The sequence below is a fragment of the Xenopus laevis genome, chromosome 6L, assembly GCF_017654675.1.
Source record: "Xenopus laevis strain J_2021 chromosome 6L, Xenopus_laevis_v10.1, whole genome shotgun sequence".
Lineage (NCBI taxonomy): Eukaryota > Metazoa > Chordata > Amphibia > Anura > Pipidae > Xenopus > Xenopus laevis.
This window is the reverse complement of record NC_054381.1, coordinates 57,082,565-57,104,867: the sequence shown is the minus strand read 5'-3', so window position 1 is coordinate 57,104,867 and position 22,303 is coordinate 57,082,565. Positions and strand designations below refer to the sequence as shown.

General features: G+C 37.8%; 2 protein-coding genes across 2 annotated transcripts; both read left to right on the top strand.

The window, feature by feature from the left end:
* Nucleotides 1-260: 260 nt before the first annotated feature.
* Nucleotides 261-4,767, top strand: LOC780753 (PYLa/PGLa B-like). The gene is made up of 4 exons (XM_041566084.1): nt 261-373; nt 1,186-1,346; nt 2,938-2,991; nt 4,636-4,767. The coding sequence occupies exons 2-3, from the start codon at nt 1,187-1,189 to the stop codon at nt 2,970-2,972; spliced, it is 195 nt and encodes a 64-aa protein (XP_041422018.1). The 5' UTR covers nt 261-373; nt 1,186; the 3' UTR covers nt 2,973-2,991; nt 4,636-4,767.
* Nucleotides 4,768-9,600: 4,833 nt separating this feature from the next.
* On the top strand, nt 9,601-21,313 carry LOC121394631 (PYLa/PGLa A-like). The gene is made up of 5 exons (XM_041566083.1): nt 9,601-9,707; nt 13,794-13,942; nt 17,455-17,505; nt 19,977-20,054; nt 21,171-21,313. Exons 2-5 carry the CDS (start codon nt 13,795-13,797, stop codon nt 21,176-21,178), a joined length of 285 nt encoding a protein of 94 aa, XP_041422017.1. The 5' UTR covers nt 9,601-9,707; nt 13,794; the 3' UTR covers nt 21,179-21,313.
* Nucleotides 21,314-22,303: the final 990 nt, after the last annotated feature.

Sequence of the window (22,303 nt, the reverse complement as noted above, 5' to 3'; positions counted from 1 at the left end):
ACAGGGGACATTTTGGTAAAGTCTTATTTATTGTATATTCCTGGAGGGGGTAATGCTGATCAGATGCAGATGCTGTTTCTCAAAGATTGTTTTAAATGAAACCACTGACCAAATGGCAAATAAAAACTGCTTTAAAAACTAGAACAAGCAAACTAGAGAAAGACTGGATGGCAAGCGTTGCATGATACTTTGTCATGAGTTCATAGCATCAAGCTGAGTTTGAGTGATGCAAATGCCTCATATGTCTCAGTTTGGGCAAACAGAGGACAGTCAGAGGAGCTTTATAAGGTTCAGTGCAACATGAAGAAGCAGCACAACAATTGTACGGAGCACTTTGCTACTTCTAGTTTTGAAGAGCTATTACATTTGGAAGGTAAGAGAATGCGCTGTAAGGTAATATGCATTCTTCATTTCATTGCATAGTAACTATATTCTAGAATTCTTACAGATTAGGACAAATATTGTGTTGCAACTTGTTATTTTTTTATGTCTGCAATGTGTCTGCAATATAAAGGCGAGGTTCACCTTTAAGTTAACTTTTAGTTTGTTATAGAATTCTAAGTAACGTTTCAATTGGTCTTCATTTTTTCATTTGTATAGATTTCAAATGTCAATGTCAAATATCACTTTCTACATAATGCTAAAAGTTCATTTAAAGGTGAACAGCCCCTTTAATAAAAAGTATTGGATTGGAATAAAAGACAAGTGGGATTGCACTTTTAGCTTATTTATTACGCTTACAAGAAACTATTCCGTCCACCAGTTTAGGTTAACATATCACAAAATGCATTATGTATCAAGTGCTGGGATCTACCAAATCCCAACGTTTGAACACACGGGCAAGGCCCACCAACCTATTCAACATTACTGCATTTCATAGCTTTGTAGAAAATACTTGGAGCAGGAATATATTACAAAGCAGAATGGTTTTATAAATACATATCGCAGGTAACATGGGCTATAATTAAATAAAGAGATTGTGAGGTGAACTCAAGTAATGGCTATGAAAGGGAAACACTGTTGATTTTACAAAGATTTTCCCAAAGCTACAATAAGTTACCAACCTTGTTCTAGAAGAGGCGTTTAGAAATAGATACGAGCTACAACTGGTCTAAGTAAAGGAATCTGTATTTGATACTAAACCCTATTTGTAACCCATTCTTGTGCTTTTTTCTTTCCCCACAGGATGTACAAACAAATTTTCCTCTGTCTGATCATTGCAGCACTCTGTGCAACCATAATGGCAGAGGCTTCAGCATTAGCAGATGCAGATGAGGACGATGACAAGCGTTACGTCCGAGGAATGGCATCTAAAGCTGGAGCAATTGCAGGAAAAATTGCTAAAGGTAAGGGGACAAAATATTTTTTTTAAAAAAGTAGCATGTGCTAGAATTATCCTGGAGCATTTACAGCATTAATAGAAAATGTTAATAATACTGTTCACAGTACAAGAACGTACCCATTTCTGCATTTTTCAAAAGTATGTCTCAGAAATACTATGTCAGACAATTCTTTCTCTATCTAAGCATGGACATTTGCTATATTGACAGTGTCGTGATTGCAGATTTGTTCTCAATTCGAAAAAGAAGCACATATATGGGCATATAGGGCATTACTGACAGATATACAATGAAAGATATGTGGTTGTCAACTAGGGGCATATTTATCAAAGGTCGAAGTGATAATTTGAATTAAAAAAAAATTCAAATTTTGAGCTAATTTTTTGTCTACTTCGACTAGGGAATAGTCCAAATTCGATTCGAATTTGAAAAAAAATGGAAAATTATAATATCGAAATTTATCATGTACTGTCCCTTTAAAAATTCGACTTCGACCATTCGCCATCTAAAACCTGCCAAATTTCTGTTTTAACATATGGGGGACCTCCTCTAACCTATTTGGAGTCAATGGGTGGACTTTGAAAAATCTATTTTTTTTTTTTTTGGAAAAACTTTGATTCATACAATTTGAACGTGCTATTACTTGGACGAATTCAAACAAATACGGACTATTCATCTGCAAAAAAAAACTTTTTTTATACATAAATTTCGGTTGTTACCTTTGAATGCGAATTTCGAAGTTTTTCAAATTCGAAATTCGACCCTTGATAAATCTGCCCCCTAATGTGAAATCTGTAATTATCCATTCTATATATAACATAGTCAAATGTATCAAATAGTCAAAAATAGTTTCATTTGAGGAGCACATTAACATAGTTGAACACCAACAAAAAGTGTAAATGCAAAAAAGTGCGATATAAATATTAAAGGGATAGTGGTTGCCAAAACCAAAAGAAGTTTGTTGTTGTTTGAGTTTTTCTAAGTTTCCCTTTTTATTCAGCAGCTCTCCAGTTTATAATTTCAGCTTGGGTCCAAAGGATTTTAGAAACCATGCATTTATTTGAATAAGAGACTGGAATATGAATAGGAAAGGCCTGAATAGAAAGATGAATGATAAAAAGTAGCAATAACAATAAATCTGTAGCCTTACAGTGTATTCTGAAATAGTTGGCATTCAGTGGGGAGGAAGTAGCAGTCTTTCTGTCTGGAAAAAAGTAGCTGTTTTTGCTTCAGAATTATGTGTTCCATTTCTCCCCAAAGCAGTGCACTTCCATATGAACTGGTTTTCCCTAAAGGAACTTTAGAGGTGGCTATATTTATGGAGTTCAGAGGGAAGTGAGAGATAATCAGGGACTGAAACTTAAGCTGTGTTGATTCTCTTTTTAACACAAAAAGTATTACTTTTATGTAAACTTAATAAGATAGATGTATGCTATTTTCCATTTCTGTTTACAGATTATAGATCAGTTTTGCCCATATAGTAATTGGTTTTTGCAAACATTAGAATATGTATTTTTAATTGCACAAGATAAAACCTGGGCACCTTGTCCTATGTTTGACATGTGTAACCTCAATATATTTTGTTTTCTTTATTTAGTTGCTCTAAAAGCTCTTGGACGTCGTGACTCGTAGGACTTCAGCGGTCTCAACGGTGATTGTTATTTTACTTTTCCCTATGGGGGGGGTAATTAGCAGTTTCTAGTACAGGTATGGGATCCGTTATCCGGAAAGCTCTGAATTTCGGAAAGGCCATCTCTTCCATTTTATAAAAATAATGAAACATTTTTAAAATGATTTCCTTTTTTACTGTAATAATAAAACAGCCTGCACTTGATCCAAACTAAGATATAATTAATCCTTACTGGAAGTAAAACCTGCCTATTGGGTTTATTTAATGATTACATGATTTTCTAGTAGACTTAAGATATGAAGATCCAAATTACGGAAAGATCTGTTTTCCAGAAAACCCCAGGTCCAGAGCATTCTGGGTAATAGGTCCCATACCTGTACAGACTATAAGCCACAGGAACCCAGGTATTAACAAAGTTGTGTCAGAATTACTTTCTGCCTTAACTATACAGTAGCACATTCTCTTATTGTTGCATAATTCACAATAGAAAACTGAGACTGCTCCAGGCTGCTATTATACACAAATATGTCATCATGGGAGTTCCTTTTCCTGCCCAACAATCAAACAATTATACACTAAGGGGGTTATAATTATACACTTGGTTCAAGTGACGTTCCCACTGATTTATACATAAACTCAATAGGTTTTAGATGGTGTATTTTTACATTATTACATTTTACATTTATTATTAAATATTCAAGTTTTTTTAATCCTCAAAAAATGTTTAATTGAAAATACAACTCAACCTTTGATAATCCCATAATCCTAAAACAAAATACTGACCGTCTCCATTTCCACTGTCTGAATATTGGGATCTAAAGACACAAAGATATGCCACACACAGGGGCAGAATTAGTAGAGTGCACCTCAAGTACATGTGCCATTCATGGTTGAGTCTAGGTTATGGTTCTTCTGATGCACTTATCATTATATAAAATGTTTATGTTCTCTTTAAAGAGGAAAATATTTGCCTTTTAAAAAGCATTACAAAGCAGGCAGGATAAACATTATTACAGATATAGAAGGATGTTCCTATATTAATTCTTATTATCTGATAGGGAAAGATTATAATGCTTATGGCTCTCTATTACAGTGTTTTTAATCAGGAGGGTGGACATAGTACTGTTAATTGGAGTGGGAAGAGAGGGAATGGATTGAATGCCACAAACCCTACCTAAAAGAATGGTTACATGAATACTAAAAGAGCAAGATGTATTGGGGGCAGGTTGCTGTTAATTGCATCCCTCGTTAGCAGACTATTGTTGCCTTCATATTGATGCACATACCTTTAGTTAATGACTTGGAAATAGAAAGTGAATACATATGAAAACCTTAAAAATTGCTCATATGCTGAGATTCCAGGAGCCAGCAGAAATAAAAACAGCCCATAGGCTCACTCTCCAAACTGTTTATCTTCCTCTCTTCTTTTCCTAGTCTCTTTTCATACACTGTAATGTACACCAAAGCAAAACTTTCCTAATTTGTTACACATGCCTTTCTGAAGCCTATGACATGTATAGCAATTTCCAGACTACTGTCTGACACTTCTTACCAGAAATTTGAATTTCCCAGTAACTCACATAAAAATATTTGGAATTGAGCTGGCATGGAAACATAATTTGTCATAGTTTTTTTTTTTAAATTAAAAATGTATTTTTTACCTAGGAATGTAAATGACCTGGCTGGACAGATTTTGAACATCGATGTATTGAAGAATAACATAAACCCTCCACAAGCCCTCAAACCTATAAATAAACCTGTTGATGAACAGAAAATAAAGTGACCTATATGCATATACCCAATGTTTGTTTTGCTTTATTGTCTCTTACTCTCTTACATTTCTATTATGTTATTTTCTTTTATTGTGCCTTTACTAGTATCAGGCAAAAAAGAGCCTGAAAGCCAAAACACTTGCCTTTACAGATGACATTAACTTTTAAAAATTGTTTTGGAAAATCCATACACTTATTTTTAGTGTAAAATGAAAGGATTAATTAAGAGCAGAAGAGAGTGCTACATTTCATATATGTCACAGTAGGACCAGGCATCTCATGCGCTATATGCATCTGTATTAGGAAGTGTCTCATGTTGCAATTATGTATTTAGAAGAGGCTACAGGAACACTGTGTCTCCTTGGGAGCTGTTTTCGGGGGCTTTTTTGTGTTTTTGTGAAAAAAAAAATCAATTGTTATTGGTACAAATAATTTTAGCAGTGTATTTACATACATGGGAGATAAAATTGCTCAGCCAGGGGTTTGAATCAGACCCACGTCTCTCAACCCCATGCATGATAGGGTTAGGGGTAATATGATTAAAATGTCAGTAGTCAGAACTAGGAGTAGGCAGGAGAGGCATGTATCTTGGGCACAACAAGGTACAAAGTACAGTTGAAGGGGGAGAGGGAAAGCCAAAATGAAGTGCACACTGGTAGTAGGTGGGCAAGCAGTGGTGAGTGAGGCAATCACTGTACAAGCAGGGCACTGGTTCAGGTAGTATTGACTTGGGCACAAATACGTCTTGGACAGGCTCTGGCATTCAATTTTGACCCACAGACTCTACATCTTAGTTGGTGGGTCAGGCTTAAGTAAGCTGGAGGGTTATGGAACCTACTGACTTAGTATCCCCTGTCAGATAGAGGTAGAATGGAAATATAAGCACCAGACTTTTTTTAGGGATTCTCACCTACTTATACCACAAAGCCTGTAAACAAATCAAAATAAGTGCTCATATCCCTACCTAGGGCCATCCTCCTACTTTTCTTCGAATGGGTACTTCATTCTCTTTCAGCACCAATCTGCTTGAGAGCAGCACATCAAACTTCCACAAAATACTGTGCCTAAAAAATTATCTACTGCTGACATTGCGAAACGTCAAGAAGCCAAATGCAAGGCTTATACTGACAGAAAATGTGGTGCCAGAGAAGGACACTTTCAGCCTGGATCTTTAGTCAGAATTAAGAAACCCGGAATACTGAAACAAGGACAAATTTAAATTTACTACACCACTTGAAGTGAGACCATACACATTTAAATTGTCTGATGGACGCATATGGAATGCTCCTGTTAGATATGACTTTGGAGAAGCTCCATTTGATGAATGACATTTTCCTACTCCTGATGTCAACTGCAATAGGCCTGAAATATATTGTTTTAAAATGCATACTGTTTAATTGTTGCTGTTTATTATAGTTGTCCAAATGCTTTCCTACTATAGGGGGAATATGTGGTGTTTATACAAAAGGCCTGTAGATGTCACTGTGCTCAAGACTACTGTGCATTACTTTCTTGTGGTGTTAGGGTTGCTTACTGTTGTGTAATGGCTGCATGAACCTGCTGATAAAACACTGTTCATCCTCGGTTACCAAAACATAACAATACGTATCCTAGACATGGTTGCTAAAGAATTCAGAACATTTCTTTATACACCCTCTTAACCACTTTTAAGAAAGGGGGAGGAGTGTGTCCCATTGGAAGCCTTTGACATTTTACATGATCACCCCCATATCCGCAGGCTGTAGGGTAATGGGATACAAACATAAACACCTGTGCACATAGCAGGCAAAGTATTCGTGAAAACGAACATTTTATAGCTTTCTAGAACATTTTCACTTGGATTTTTCAAGTCTATATCAATAGTAGTGATCTTTTAATTACATTTGTTTCTTATTGATATATTTATTTTTAATGTGGCTGCTTTCAATATATCAAAAATAAATACAATACTAAAATCAATTCTGAAACATTTATTATTAATTAATCATGGTGTGTATTGTCATATTTCTTATACTGTTTAAAATGATACATATGATTTACAGAAAAAACAACCTTCTCCTAATTACCCAGTTCTAAAGCCATTCTAACATTTTTGTAAATGACTACATACCCCCATAGTGCAGCAGCAGCCTGAAGTCAAAGAGTTGATGTCCTAAAGCAGATTTTAGACTGTAAGCAATAAAGATCCAAATGAGCAAAAGAGGAGGCACTCCGGATGAATATGAGGAGGTTTATTGAAGCATATCAAGGTAACATCACCTTACGCGTTTCGGGAAAACATTCCCTTAATCATAGGCAATCAACAGTAAGCAATAAAGCACTCATTTTAAAGCATCCCAACAACCGCCATGCAATCTATAATAGGTTGCATGGCGGTTGTTGGGATGCTTTAAAATGAGTGACCTATTAGATAAGTTGATGAGCCACCTGCTTATCCCTTCAAAGGTACCAATGTGCAACCTGATCTCTCAACTCAAAACCTGTTTCCTACAATGTCCTTCATTGTATTTTAAGCATAACCCATGTTTGTTTTGTTCCTGCCAGTGAGTCAGACGCCCCTTTGAAAGTTTGTTGTAGGCCCATGAGTCAAAGCCACAGATACCAAAAAATGATTACATTCATGCTCCAGTCCAAAGTATAGACATTTAGGGTGGGGATTGCTCTAGTTGTCTGAATGGCAAGTGTTGTGCAGTCTCATATTTGTTTCATTCTAGATTTTTGCTTCAAGCCGTTAGAACAAGAAATTGCTTAAAGATGTATTTTAATTCACAGGGGCTTATCTGCTCTGCTACACTGTATGTGTTAAAGGTTAAACAAGGCCTTACTACTTAGTCACACTGTGCACTGGGGGAGTAATTATTTTAAATACATATTTACTATCTATAATAAGCAAATCCAGAATACAGCACCTTCTAAATGAAAGTAAATCAACTCCCTTGAAATCACTGCACTCACTCAGCTGGCAAATCTCAGAATGAAAATCTTTTTAAAGTGAATCATACTATGGTACCATTTGGAAGTCTGGCAAATTCATTTGTCTAATTTTAAAGTTAAATAAAATTGTGATACACATCGAACATGTTTGACATTCTAAATACCCACCCATAAGGGATGGGGGTGCCCTCTGCTCTGAATGATTTACATGAGATATATCCATACAAACTCTCTGTACAGACAGACTCATTTTCAAAGTTCAGTAAAAGAGGTACCCCTTTGTCATGCATTTTGTCATGCTTGACAAAGGGGTCAACCCCCGAAACTTTGCATTTTTCTGCAAATAAACACGCATGGGTTTAACCCTGCTTGCACCAGCCTTTGAGTGCCAGTGAATCCTTCTTGTTCCATTTTCAAAGTTAGCAGAAATTATTTTCTAATTCTATCTTAGTATTAGGCCTTCTCAATGATCTATTATTATTTAGAGTTCAGAGTGAATAATGTCATTAAAAAGACCTTGGGAAAAATTCACTAAAGGGCGGATTTTCACCTGTAAAGGCACACCGCACCACTTCTGCAGGCGCAAATTCGCTCCCACTACGTGAAGTCAATAAAATGCCCTTCTCAGCAGCCAAACGCTGGCAAAATTTCATAGCAAACTTTTGCTATGTTCGTTTCTGCCTAGCAAAACTTTGTTAGTAAACTTGCACTTAGGTCAATTTGAATAGGGCTGGTACATACAGGTCAAATATATGTCTTTATTAGAGATGTTGGTGCAAATGCTTGAAGTGGCCACTTACAAATAAAAATGTTCAAGGAAGCAAAATAAAGACAAAAGAGATCATCTAATGCCCTAGACAAGAGCCCACCCTAAAACAAATGTGGCATGCCCCTCAAATGGTTAAAAAAGGATAAAATTAAAATTTTAACTTTTAAAGACAATCTCATTTCAAAATATGAAAAAACCCCAACGTTTTTTATCATTTTAATAACTTTCCGGCATACAGGATATGATGTCACTGACATAAGATTGAGGAGGATGTAGCTTCATGTTATCAGTTCACCAGGTCTAAGCTGGTGAAGGAAACTCTGTGGCAAAAGAGGTAACATTCTGTAAAATTCAGACATTAGTGAATTTGCAGAGTAACGCTTGTTCGCCTGGTGATAGGGTGCGAAACTGCCATAGCGACGGTCTCTTTCTCTAGCAAATTGTCCTCTATGACAGTTAGTAAATTGGGGACAGGGCCGGGCCCAAGAAAAGAGCCTGACGAAGGAGAGAGAGGCGAAGGGAAGAAAAATGTGACAGATGGGAGAGTAAGGTGACAGAAAGGAAGGGGAGAGAGAAGGAGGGGTGGGTGACAGAGGGAAGGGGAGTAATTGGTGCAAACCCGGCTAGGGATAGGCTGCTCAGCACTCTCCTATCATTGCGCACTATACAGCTGCCTCTTCTGCCTAGAAGAATGGTCAGAATGGTTACAAAAGTATAAAAAGTGCTCACTTGGAGATCAATTTATCCTACCTTAAAGGTAAAGGATCCCAAGGCATCAGTCTGATGGACAGGGGACATTTTGGTAAAGTCTTATTTATTGTATATTCCTGGAAATCAAGCCTGATGGCCAATTAAGGTGAAAGTTGACATTAATGCTTTCCTGGATATTCTTGGAACTACAGTATAACAAAGTGATAAAATATTATAGATTTGTATACTATAAGTTGAGGGGGTAATGCTGATCAGATGCAGATGCTGTTTCTCAAAGATTGTTTTAAATGAAACCACTAACCAAATGGCAAATAAAAACTAGAACAAGCAAACTAGAGAAAGACTGGATGGCAAGCGTTGCATGATACTTTGTCATGAGTTCATAGCATCAAGCTGAGCATGAGTGATGAGACGCCTCATATGCCTTAGTTTGTGCAAACAGATGATTGAAAAGGGCTATATAATGCTCAGTACAATATAAAGAGACAGTGCAATCATTTGCATTGAGCCCTTTTTTTCTGCTGGTATTAAAGACCTAATACTTTAAAAAGGTAAGTAGAACCTCTGATAGGAATGTTGCAGTCTTCTTCACTTAAACACACGTATTTTGTTTTCCATGTTGAGCCATGTTATGCTCAGACTCATCCAGTTGTCATTAAGTAGGTCTATTGGTCAAAAAACGTAACCAGAAAATTCCTGAGAGGAATGGCAGTAAGTATATTGTTACACCTCAGAAGTAAGGTGTATACTTGTTCTGTATCTTACTTTAACATTATATTGTTCATTTATATTGTTCATTTAATGTAATGTGTTCCAAACGTTCCAAAAACTGGTACACAACGACTTTCAACATTCATGCCTGGGTTTTGGTTTTAAAATGTATACATAATGGTCGGCAAATAACCGCACTAACTGGACTTTCTCATAGTGCAAAATAAAAAAGTGTATGGAACATTTCGGCCCCTGCTGCATAATCCTGAAGACAGCTCTCAAGCAGGGCATGAAACGTCAAATAAACTTTTTTGTTTTGCACCATGAGAAAGTCCTGTGAGTGCGGTTATTTGCCAACCATTATATATTTTTTAATTGTTACCCCGTTGTTTCTCAACTAAAAAACTGACAGCCTGAACACTGCATCAGATATTTTGGCTAGTAATCAACTATTTCATTATTTCTATGATTTGATTATTCAGTTTAATTTTGTTGCATTTTTATCCCTGTATTCTTGTTTGTGACTTGGTTTTTAGCATGGCTTTGCAGTTTTTGTGGAGAAAGACTACCTGCAAATTTTGAATTCAAAATGTCCTGGGGTCTTCATATAACACATAATACAAAGGGCAGGGTGTTTTGTTTGCAGATGCTGAATTACCTCCCAATGTTACATGGTGAATTTTTAGTTTGAGAAGGCTAATTCAGTTTAGCTTTGCACAGATCACAAGATAGCAGAATGTTGTTTTTTTACTACAGATTTGTAACCCTCTCTTGGTCCATAATGCATATCTAGCTTAGCTGTTATGGACATCAGTTATATTCAGACTCTCTTTCCTAGCTGGGCCCTCGCAATGTTGTATGGAGTAAAGAAGTAGTGTTGTGCTTCTACACCTCTCTGCTGCTGGTTGTGAGGCATATATGGCACCAGATAGTCTTAAGCAGGCAACATTTTATTGTTGGGTTATTATAACAAGCATCAGGGCCGGACTGGGAGTAAAAAGCAGCCCAGGCAAAAAGATCAAAGCAGCCCACATGTAACTCATCCACTCATATATTGGGGTAAAACTGCAAAAAAGTATGTGCATAAAGAGCTGCTTTTCTCACTTAAGTGTAATTAATGTAAAATATGTGAAAGATTCTGCAGCCTTGTGCCTTTATATGGTCACAGAACAACCCCTCAGTGACTTCTAATATCCTTATCATTTACAGTAGGGGGTACATTATCCCTTATAATACATGAGTGATGCTCAGAGTTCCCTGTATAATTCAGCCTGCAGCCTTGTGCCTTTATATGGTCACAGAAAAACCCCTCAGTGACTTCTAATATCCTTATCATTTACAGTAGGGCAGGGGCACCCAGGTTATTTGTCATTTACATCAGTCCAACCTATGTCACACAGGGCATCATTGCTCACATAGTGCGTGGGCATTGAAAATAATGTAACTCGTAGGAATACTTGCTGTTTGCTGTTTTAATTGGGAGATCTCAACACACAAACTAACTCTTGGTAGAGAGTACTTGAATGATTATATTTTTAGTAATATGTTTATCACTTTAAATATGTGTATATTTTTAAGGTCATACATCAACATCAGTTTTAGTTGCTGCTTAGTTATAGATGTTATAATGAGCCTATAATGGGTAGTATAAGTAAGTAAGTCACTTTCCAGCTGGGGCTGTTACTGTTGCTTTGTCAATTTATTTTTTTATTTGTTACTGGGACCTTTTATTTTTAGATGGTACTTTTCTTTTTGTAGAAGAAAAAGAAGACATGAAAGCTTAGAAGGTGAAGGAAGTGAGGGGTTAACTTATGTTTCCTGTCATTTATTTTGTCACAACTTGGATAGGGTTATATCATTCAAAACATTTATTTCTTGTCCAGAGCCAATACATAGAATAGAATAGTTTCACCTATAATCTAGTGATAAAAGCTGCTAAATATTACAATCAGCTCACAGTTGATGAGGATCACGATAAAAAAATTAGATTACAGTAACCACTCACTTGCTTAATTCAGTATACAGTTTAAGATGAAAGGTGCACCTCCCCCAGTAGTTGAAGTCAATCTACTGAAAGCATAACAAAGTAGGAGCACAGTTCTGTGCTGCGTCTGCTGCTTCTCCCCACCGCTGTCTGCAGAAGGCAATAAATAAGCAGACAGGCAGCTCAGGAGTCTGCCGTGCGGGGGACTGAGGAGCAGTCCGGCGCTGCCACTGCTTCTGCTTCCGGTTTCATGACTGAAGAATCACCGCCCACTCTGCCCTGCTTTGCGCATTTAAAGGAGCAGTCGCGCTCTTGGGTATGTTCTACTTCTTAAAAATCTTGCGAGCGGCCCACTTGAGCTAAAAATAAAGCAGCCCCTCGGGAATTTGCCCGAACATACAGATTGCCAGTCCGGGCCTGACAAGCATTGAGGAAAATCCTATCTGCTCACAGCCACGGTGCCATAACTCTCACAAATATTCTTTCTAACACCTCTAGATTGAGTGTCTCCTGAGAGCCTTGTTTTATGAAGGGCTGTCCAGGTCAAAACTACCTGCCCAGTTTTCCAAATTAGGCAGGATTCCCTGAGATTGACGTGTGATTGTGCAATCGCTGATTGCTATGTCATAGCCCTGTCCCTAACATCACATCCTGCCCCAGCTTTGTCACGTCCCATCCTATTACATCACAGCCTGCCTCCCGCTATGTCACTGTTCAGCCAGGAGATAGTCAGGAAGAAAGGTGGCAACCTTAAGGTGGCCATAGACACACAGATCCTATCGTACAAATCGAGGATTCGTACGATTTTCGGATCGTGTGTGGCGTGTGCCGACATCTTTCGTCCAGCGGAGATCGGTCAGGGTTGATTTTGACCCGCCGTAGCCCATTGCGCATCGTAATCGGCCGAACAATCAGATTACCCCCGATATAGCCATGTTTGTTAATGGCATATCGCGGAAATGTTGCCAAACGAGCGGATCTTTGCGTCTATGGCCACCTTTAGACCTGGGTGTTATATAACAGCAATGCGGGCAGGCTGTTATCTTTATTTTCACAAACACACACGAAGACTAGCTTCCCAGTCTCCTCCTACTATTTCCAATGTCTGCAAATTTCTGACATCCTTCAAAAGCAACTAACTTTATAAAACTTAACATCGTTTATGCAAATACATAACACTCAGATTTTCCAAATAAGGATTCTTGCTCTCATTTGGCGCACTATGGCTTTAGACGCCCCCATTGAACAAAGTAAAAGGATATTGGTGGTATGTACAGCTGATAAGGAATTGAATGTTCTGCTTCCAATTAAGTTGCTCTGTGCCAACAACTCCACTGTGTCAGTAAATCAAAATAGTAAAGGAAGGAGAACTCCAGCAGAATCTCTGCAAAACATTTATTCCAGGTTGTGGTTACATGACATGTTTTGGGTCGATACCCTTTATCAATGTTCCTTGTGAACAGGGGTAAAAAAACCTGGTAGTCCCTGGCCAGACCCGCTCCCCGTTCTGTACCCTGACCTCCCCTACTTGCCCCACTTGTGTTTGCAAATTGAGCGGGGCCTGGGATACAGCAACCCTGGTGGGCCCTGGACTCCAGTCCAATGTTTTTATTTTTAAGTAGTGGCATAAGAACTACGGTATACTCTTTTGTTATTTTTACTAACAATGCGCTTAGAAATTGATAGAAGCTAGCTACTGATCTAAGTAAAGGATCTGTATTGGACAATAAACCCTCTTTGTAACAGCAATGCATGCAATTTTGTGGGTTTGTAAGAAAGCATTGTATTTTTATGCCAAAAAAGAATGCACTTAAAACAATCATTTTAGACTTGCAAGCATTTATAACAAATGTGTCTTTCGGGATTATTTCAACCATAACATTTAAGCAACCAGTAATAACTGTATCCAGCGTTAACTTTTTCTATTCCTTTTTTCACACAGGATGTACAAAGAGATCTTCCTCTGTGTATTCTTTGCTGCAATCGCTGCAAAATCAATGGCACAGCCCACAGCCACTGAAAATATGTCCGAACGATATGGTCGAGGAATGGCATCTAAAGCAGGAGCGATTGCAGGAAAACTTGCAAAGGGTACGGTGCCAAAATATAAAATCCTTGCAAGTATCCTAATCTTGTATATTTCACTCACCAGGGTGCTCTCAGGGTAGAGATTACAGCTAACTCTGAAGCAAGGATACTCTAAACAGTGGCACCTCTTGAATCTCTATCAGCTTGGCAAGGAACAAAATGGGCTCTCTTTATACAGCTGGGACTCCAGACCTTTATTCCTGGCAAAGCTTTTTACTGGTTTTAGCTGGATGCTTCAGCTTCTACCAGCTCACTTCATGTATTTGGCTCTAAACCCTGGCTCTTCCTGGGGTCTCCTCTTTTTCTGTGCTCTGGGCAGGCTAGGGAACCAAACGTGTAGTAGTAGAACGGGAAACAGGAAGCATGGTCAATGGCCAGGCCAGGTCGATACCAATCAGGCAATACAGTACAAGATTAAAAAATTCAGTTGTAGTCAAGGTCACAGGCCAGGGTCAAAAATTAAAGGGTAACACAGATACCCAAAGGTATTCCACATCCTCTCCAGTGCTATCCCGGGGAATTTCTTTAGTGCTTGACTTTAATTCTGGCTTTACATAAAGACCAATTCTTTGCTCTTCTTAAACCCTCTGCCCTTCCTAAACAGGGTGTAACTACATTATATGTACAGCCCAATCACATGCTGCATCCTACCAGGTCTCAGTGATACCAATTAGCACAGAGCACATTTACATTATGCAATGGAGATTTAGATCTAGGATCACCATTAGTTCTTCTTAGCTGATATACTATGTGCTCCCTCACTTCTCCCCCATGACCCCTTACACCTCCCACTGCCCAATGTACACTAGCCTTCTCATAACACTCTATTTCACCCCCCTACCGTTGCATAGTTTAACCACTCCTTAAGCCTCTTAGCAATTCTTTCTACTGGCACAGTGGACTCTCTTCTACTGAGGTGCAATCTCTCACAGCTGTATAGATTGTACCGCAAAGAAAAATATTTAGCCATATATTTAGCACCCTAAGCTCCAGCCATCTTCGTTGTATCATGGGTTGTAACCCAACCCATAATACAAATACACCACTAATAAAACAATACCACTTTACACAGTATATTTAAAACAGTTCATTTACACCTCTTTGAATTGATTCTTAAAGATGTTTGCTTAGGACAGGGCCCCTTTGGACAACATATCTGTACCCCTTATCTGCAAAAAGAAATAATTCTAAAATTGAGTCATAGATGACTTTACACTACAAACTTTTTTTGGGTGCCTTCTAGGAATTAATTTATACAGGTATGGGACCTGTTATCCAGAATACTCGGGACCTGGGGTTTTCTGGATAATGGATCCTTCTGTAATTTGGATCTTCATGCCTTAAGTCTACTAGAAATTCATTTAAACATTAAATAAACCCAATAGGCTTAATTTGCTTCCAATAAGGATTAATTATATCTTAGTTGGGCTCAAGTACAAGGTACTGTTTCATTATTACAGAGAAAAATCATTCTTAAAATTTTGGATAAAATGGAGTCTATGGGAGAGAGCCATTCCGTAATTCGGAGCTTTCTGGATATCGGTTTCCAGATAAGGGATCCTATACCTGTACTATACAGAATGTCTCTAATTTCTGATCATGAGGGATAAAGGTGTACTGGGGATGAATTAAAATAGATGAAAAGACTCTTGCTGGTCTCCTGTGGTTCCCAAATATTTTGAAATCAAGCAGTTGTATTTAATGAATGTTTAAAGGAAAACTATACCCCCAAAATTAATACTTGAGCAACAGATAGTTCATATCAAATTAAGTGGCATATTAAAGAATCTTATCAAACTTGAATATATATTTAAGTAAATATTGTCCTCTCGTGCCTTGAACCACCATTTCATGATGGTCTCTGTGCTGCCTCAGAGATCAACTGACCAGAAATACTACAACTCTAACTGTAACAGGAAGAAGTGTGGAAGCAAAAGACAGAACTCTGTCTGTTAATTGGTTCATGTGACCTAACATGTATAGTTCGGTATGTTTGTGTGCACCGTGAATCATACGATCCCAGGGGTGGCCCTTGTTTTTTTAAAATGACAATTTTCTATTTCTGATTACCCATTGGCACATACTACTAAAAAAGAATATTATTATGAAAATGGTTTAATTACACAAAGCAGGGTTTTACATATGAGCTGTTTTATGCAATATTTTTTATAGAGACCGACATTATTTGAGGGGTATACAGTAGTTTTCCTTTAAGGACTGTCAGAGTTGCTCATCATTGCCCAGGCCCTGCACATACAGTATAGCTGCTGCTTATTTGTACTTATGAAATAAAAAGTATTGCCATAAAAACAGTGGACTGCCTTCTTCGAGGAATGCCTCATTAAAACTATTGAATATACAGAAGAAATGTATACATTTATAGAAACTTCTTTTTGAGGTGGTATTTCCAATTTAAATTCATAAACTAGCCATATTTAAAGCTTTGTTGCTCAAGATTCAATTTATTATAAATTATGCAAGGTATGTTTTTTTAAGGCACTGCAACAGTCTAGCACTCTTTAATACTATGCTCAAGTTACATTTTAATTTGTTATATCATGTCCCTTTCTTAGTCACTTTTCAATTGGTCTTTTTGATTTATTTTTCATTATTTGCATCCTTTTCTGCCTCTTTCCAGTCTGCACTTTAAAATGTCTGGGGATTACTGACCCCAGTTACCAAAAATCAATTGATCAAGTTACAATTGTATCATTATTTTTTATTACTTATTTTATTTAGGCTTCTTGTATTCATCATGCAGTCAGACATTCAAACCACTGCCTTGTTGCTAGCAACCATATAGCTCCTGAAATTCCAAACTGGAGAGCTTCTGAACTAAAGTGAAACAATTAAAAAATTCCAAAAATAAAAAATGATCACCAGTTGCTTCCCTGGGGGGTGACAAGGAGGCATAGGCTGGTGCACTTTTTGTATCAAACAAAATAAGGTCTACCTTAGTCAGGCCCTAAAGCTGGCCATAGACACACAGATCCTATCGTACGAATCGAGGATTCGTACGATTTTCGGATCGTGTGTGGTGAGTGCCGACATCTTTAGTCCGATGGAGATCGGTCGTTTGGTCGATTGGACAGGTTTGATTTTGACCCGACCGATGCCAGAGCCCATTGCGCATCGCAATCGGATCGTTCGGCCTTACGGCTAAACGTTCAGATTACCCTGATATAGCTATGCTCATTAATGGCATATCGGGGGAAAGATCCGCTCGTTTGGCGATGTAGCCAAAATGAGCGAATCTTTGCGTCTATGGCCACCTTTAGCGGTGCAATAAATCTTAAGATTTATTTAATTGTTTAACACATCTGCTAACTAGTCTGTTATAAAAAGCCACAGATAGATGTATACATTTCTGTTGCCTATAAAGTAATTGTTTATTGTAAATGTTAAAGTATTTCATATCCTTGATGTATTTTTTTTTTTTGCACAAGTTAAAACTAGGACAGCTTCTCCTATATTTGGCATGTGTAACCTTGCTATTTTTGGTTTTCTTTATTTAGTTGCCATTAAAGCTGCTCTTGGACGTCGTAACGCTTGGGACCATGAAGATGGTGATTGTTATTTTACTTTTCCCTATGGGGGCGGGGGTAACCATAAGTAGTTTCTAGTAAGACTGTACACCAGAGGACATCAGGCACTCACAGATCCCAGAAAACAGGCTTGTTAAAGAATTGAGAACTTTATTTCAGGCCACAAAGTAAATTAATACAAGCCTTACATGTTTCGTGCACTTGGTTACTAAATGATAGGCCTATGATAAAGCCCCCAAGTGCATGAAATGCATAAGGCTATGTATTCATTTCATTTGTGGCCAGAAATAAAGTTCTCAGTTCTTTTAACAAGCCTGTTTTGTTGGATCTGTGAATGCCTGCTGTCTTCTGTTTGGTTGGATACCTTCACCCTGAGTTGTAGATCTGGGGCATGTGCACCCAGACCCCACGTACTACTGGTGAGATTACAAATTTGTTGGCCTTGCATTGGGAATTTCCTTCTTTGAATATACTGTACACCAGAGGAGCCCAGATATTAACAAAGTTGTGTCATCATTTTACCACCAAGCATCAGGTGTTACATTGCCACAGAAGCATATGCTTACGTACTGCCATAACATTATGAACCCCACTGACCCTCATACTGCTGATATAGGTGGTGGATATAAACCAAAAGCCATTTCTATGACTCTCACTGGAATACAGGATAAGGTTCCAAAAAATTCTATCCCTACCTAGGATCTCTCACCCTATTACCTCTTTTTGTGCATCCTGGTGCTTATTTAATTGCAGGGGTTGTTAACTGTTTTTCTTCATTTGGAACTCTGACTGAGGTCATAGACAGGGCTAACATACAATTTGTATAAAACAAATATTCCTCCCTACTCCTTTTAGATCAGCTTGAAGGAAAGATTTGATAAAGAGCCTGGTGGCAAAAAACGTTGCTCTGTGCCAACAACTGGCAATAATGCATTTTATGGGAGTGTTGTGTATTTGTATGATTACAAATAAGGGGATCCAAAGGGGATTACAAAAGGGGATCCAAAGTACTACATGGCTTTCACCCCCCTGCACATATTTGAGGGTCACTACAGATTAACAAATATGTGTTTAACTCCAACCTAGGGATAAAGAGGTGTGTTGCATCATTCATCTTTAAAAATTGCTGGATATATAGGAATGTTTCCTAAAGCATGTATTACTATGGCCTGTAATGTCAGAGGTATATTCTTTCTCCTGCAGTAAAAGTTGTTTCTTTATAATCACTCAAACTTGCCAAAACACAAATTAAATATAGTCCCTTAGTTGTGTTGCAAAGGAAGGAACAAAATTCTAGATCAAAAATATTTTTAGAATAGTACAGAAGTGAATACACAAGAAACTACAGACATGGTGTAGGGCACAAGACTTACTCTGATAGTGGAATATCACTGCTCCCAGATCTTATTAAGTGGGCAGGGCCACAAGTGGAGGTGTAGACATTCAATGTGGGGGTCAAAAAATCCCCAGGGCTAGACAAACCATCTTATTATATAAATAAAGGCCCCTGTGCTTCTATTGGAATCAGTGAAAAAAATTGTGTTTCTGTATGAAGGTACAGTATATATGTAAATTCATGTACATTCTGTACTGCGGATAATTCCAAAACGTTCATCGAAGACCAGATTACAATCTCCTAGGGTTAGGCTCACAGCAGAGTGACTGAAAACTTTGTGTAAATTTCCCTAATGATTAAGTAACTCTGAAATAGTTCACAGTTCACACAATAGTTCACATTTCCAAAGGTTACTTTACAAAATAATCATATTTATTTTAGCCATGACAGTTATGGTGTAAATGTCAGCTAAACCATCTTAAAAGGGGTTGTTCACCTTTAAAGTTAATTTTAAAGGTTAATTTTAGTATTATGTAGATTGATATTTTGAGACAATTTGCAACTGGCTTTCATTTTGTATTTGTTGTGGTTTTTGAGTTATTTAGCTTCTTATTCAGCAGTTTTCCAGTTTGCAGTTTCAGCAATCTGGTTGCTAGGGTCCAAATTACCTTAGCATCTATACATTGCTTTGAACAGGAGACTGGAATATGATTGGCAGAAGGCCAGATTAGAAAGTTGGGTAATAAAAAGTGTTTTTAAATGAGGTGTGAGTGACCCCCATTTGAAAGCTGGAAAGAGTCAGAAGAAAAAGGCAAATAATTGAAAAACTAGAAAAAAATAAAAAATAAAGTTCAGTGTAAAAGCATCTTAGAATTAGCCATTCTATGACATACTAAAAGTTAACTTAAAGGTGAACCACCCCTTTAAATATATATTTTAAAAAATCTTCTCGCTACAATGTCTCCAGGACCTTTATCCACTCTTGTCAGTAGGAAAGTAAAAAATAAATCCCCTCTTTACAGTTTTTTTATTTTTTTATAAGAATAGAAACAGTATAATTATTAGTTATCACATTTGTCCTCCCACTAGGATCTGGTGTCTGTCAGTATTATTGCTCAATATATGGCAATGTGATCTTTTCTTTTTGAAATTACAGCTAAGAGAATGGCTCCGCGTTTTACCATGTTACCTGAAAATGATAGAAAAATAAAACAATTTCTCCCGGGTAAACCAGGTATACATTTCTGTTCCTATTATATTGGCTTAAATGAACTAATGTCGTTGTGATTTTTGTTTTTGGAAATTTCTGTTTTCAATTCTGCACTTTACAACTACTGCTCTGTGGAACCCCGCTGCATACTAAATAGACAATCTTATACACAGTCTTAAGTTCCTAACACATCTACACATACAAACTGTACATTTAAAGTAAACGTTTAAAGAAAAAATATTTGTGACCATAAGGCTTTTTCATTGTATTTTTTTTGTTATGATTTGTGGTGTAATCAGACATGGCTGGGACTTAGCAAGGGCATGACCTAAATTGGCCTGTGTTTCAGTTTTCAAATGTTAGCCTCAGCCCCTCTCTAATAGGAGGTTTTGTATACACAAGTTAAAATGCAAAACTGTAGCGGTCTCAAAAATGTTTTAATTATCTGGTTGCAACCGCACTTTTGAGTTTTTTCTTCTTCTGTTTATAGTTCTTGTATTTGCTATCCTTTTTTATGTGTTTTAGATCTCCTGCATTTCACCTTACAATTATGAACAAAGTAGTATGCCAAACGTGTAATTAAAACAATGCAAATAGCCCCTCCAGTTATCCATTTCCCAATTTCCAGTTATCAAAAACAGAGCACAATTATGCTCTCTGCACCAGTGAACTGGACCTCCAGGAAAGGTGCACATGGGGAGGGGGGCTGCAGGAGTGTGAGGATCTATTCATCTAAACTCAAACTAAACAATCAGTTCTTAAATCTTATTAGGATCTTAGACACTGTGAAGTAAACAATGCAAAACATTCACACCTTATCAAACATGCCTTTCTGTAGCATTTGGAATGTATGGCATTGTCCTGGAACATTTAAGATCATTGTCTGACACGTCTAACCAGTAGTGATGAGCGAATCTGTCCCATTTTGCTCTGTCGAAACATTTGCAAATCTCCGAAAAAAGCTGCCCTGCTGCAAGAAATTATTAAAAGCCATTATTTGTACACCAAAAAAATGGAGAATTGTTGCCAGGAATTGTCAATGACACTATGCTGAACTGTGCTGATACCAAAACATTAAAATCTGCAACATTTCTTTTTGTTCAATATTCATGCACAGTGTATTCTTTTTTTTTTACCTAGGACGGTAATTGGCTGAACTTGGTTGGACAGTTTTTAACATTGATGCACCAAAGAATAACGTGAATGGTCTGAACCCCCACCCTAAACCTATAAAAATAAACTCCTGTTGCTGAATAGAAGAAATAAAGGGACCTATATGCATACACATTTGTTTTGCTTTATTGTCTCTTAGGCTAGGGGCACACGGCGCGATTTCGCCGCGATTCTGCGCTGGGCGAGTTGTCACTGCGTTTTTTAAGCCGAAATAGCTTTGCTAACTGCGGCGCTGGCGTCAATGCAAATCGCGGCGAAATCGCTGCGCTAATTCACACGCGGCGATTCTTTTTCTACTGTCGCCCGGAAACGCCCAGCGAGGCAACTTCGGACGACAATAGAAAACGAATCGCCGCGTGTGAATTAGCGCAGCGATTTCGCCGCGATTTGCATTGACGCCAGCGCCAAAGTTAGCAAAGCTATTTCGGCTTAAAAAACGCAGCGACAACTCGCTTAGCGCAGAATCGCGGCGAAATCGCGCCGTGTGCCCCTACCCTTACTATTTCCAGTGAATCCATTATCATTATGTTTTATTGTGCCTTTACTATGCAGTATCAGGCAAGCGTACAGCAAAGAAAGCCTGAAGGTCACAACGCTTGACTTTGCAGATGATATTGTTTTTGTTTTTAGAAATTTAGTTTAAAAAATAAAGTTAATCCGTAATTAAAGGAAAAAGCAGAAGGGGCTACAGAAACCTTGTGTCTCCTTGGGAGCTGTTTTTTGACAGTTTATATGTAGAAAAACCTCAGGGAATGTGCTGTGAAGTTTCCATTCTCCAGTACGGCTTTTGTCACTAACAGTAATATGTTATGTTTTGTTAGCTGGGTTTTTTCACCACTCAAAATGAGCCATCAAAACATTAGAACCTTTCTCTAATTTCAATGAAACTTATATATATTCTGTAGTTTATAATGGCAGTTTTATTGCTGTGGCTTCAGGTAAAAAAGGCTTGGATACCAGGGTTAGTGCCCAGGCAGGTAAGACAAGGTATACACTGTATTGTGGTACTGGCAGCGTTAGAAGACAAAGGTATTGTTACATACAATACAAGATAACAGGAAGGTAAGACAGGTAAAGTCTTAGTGGTAGAGATCTGCTCC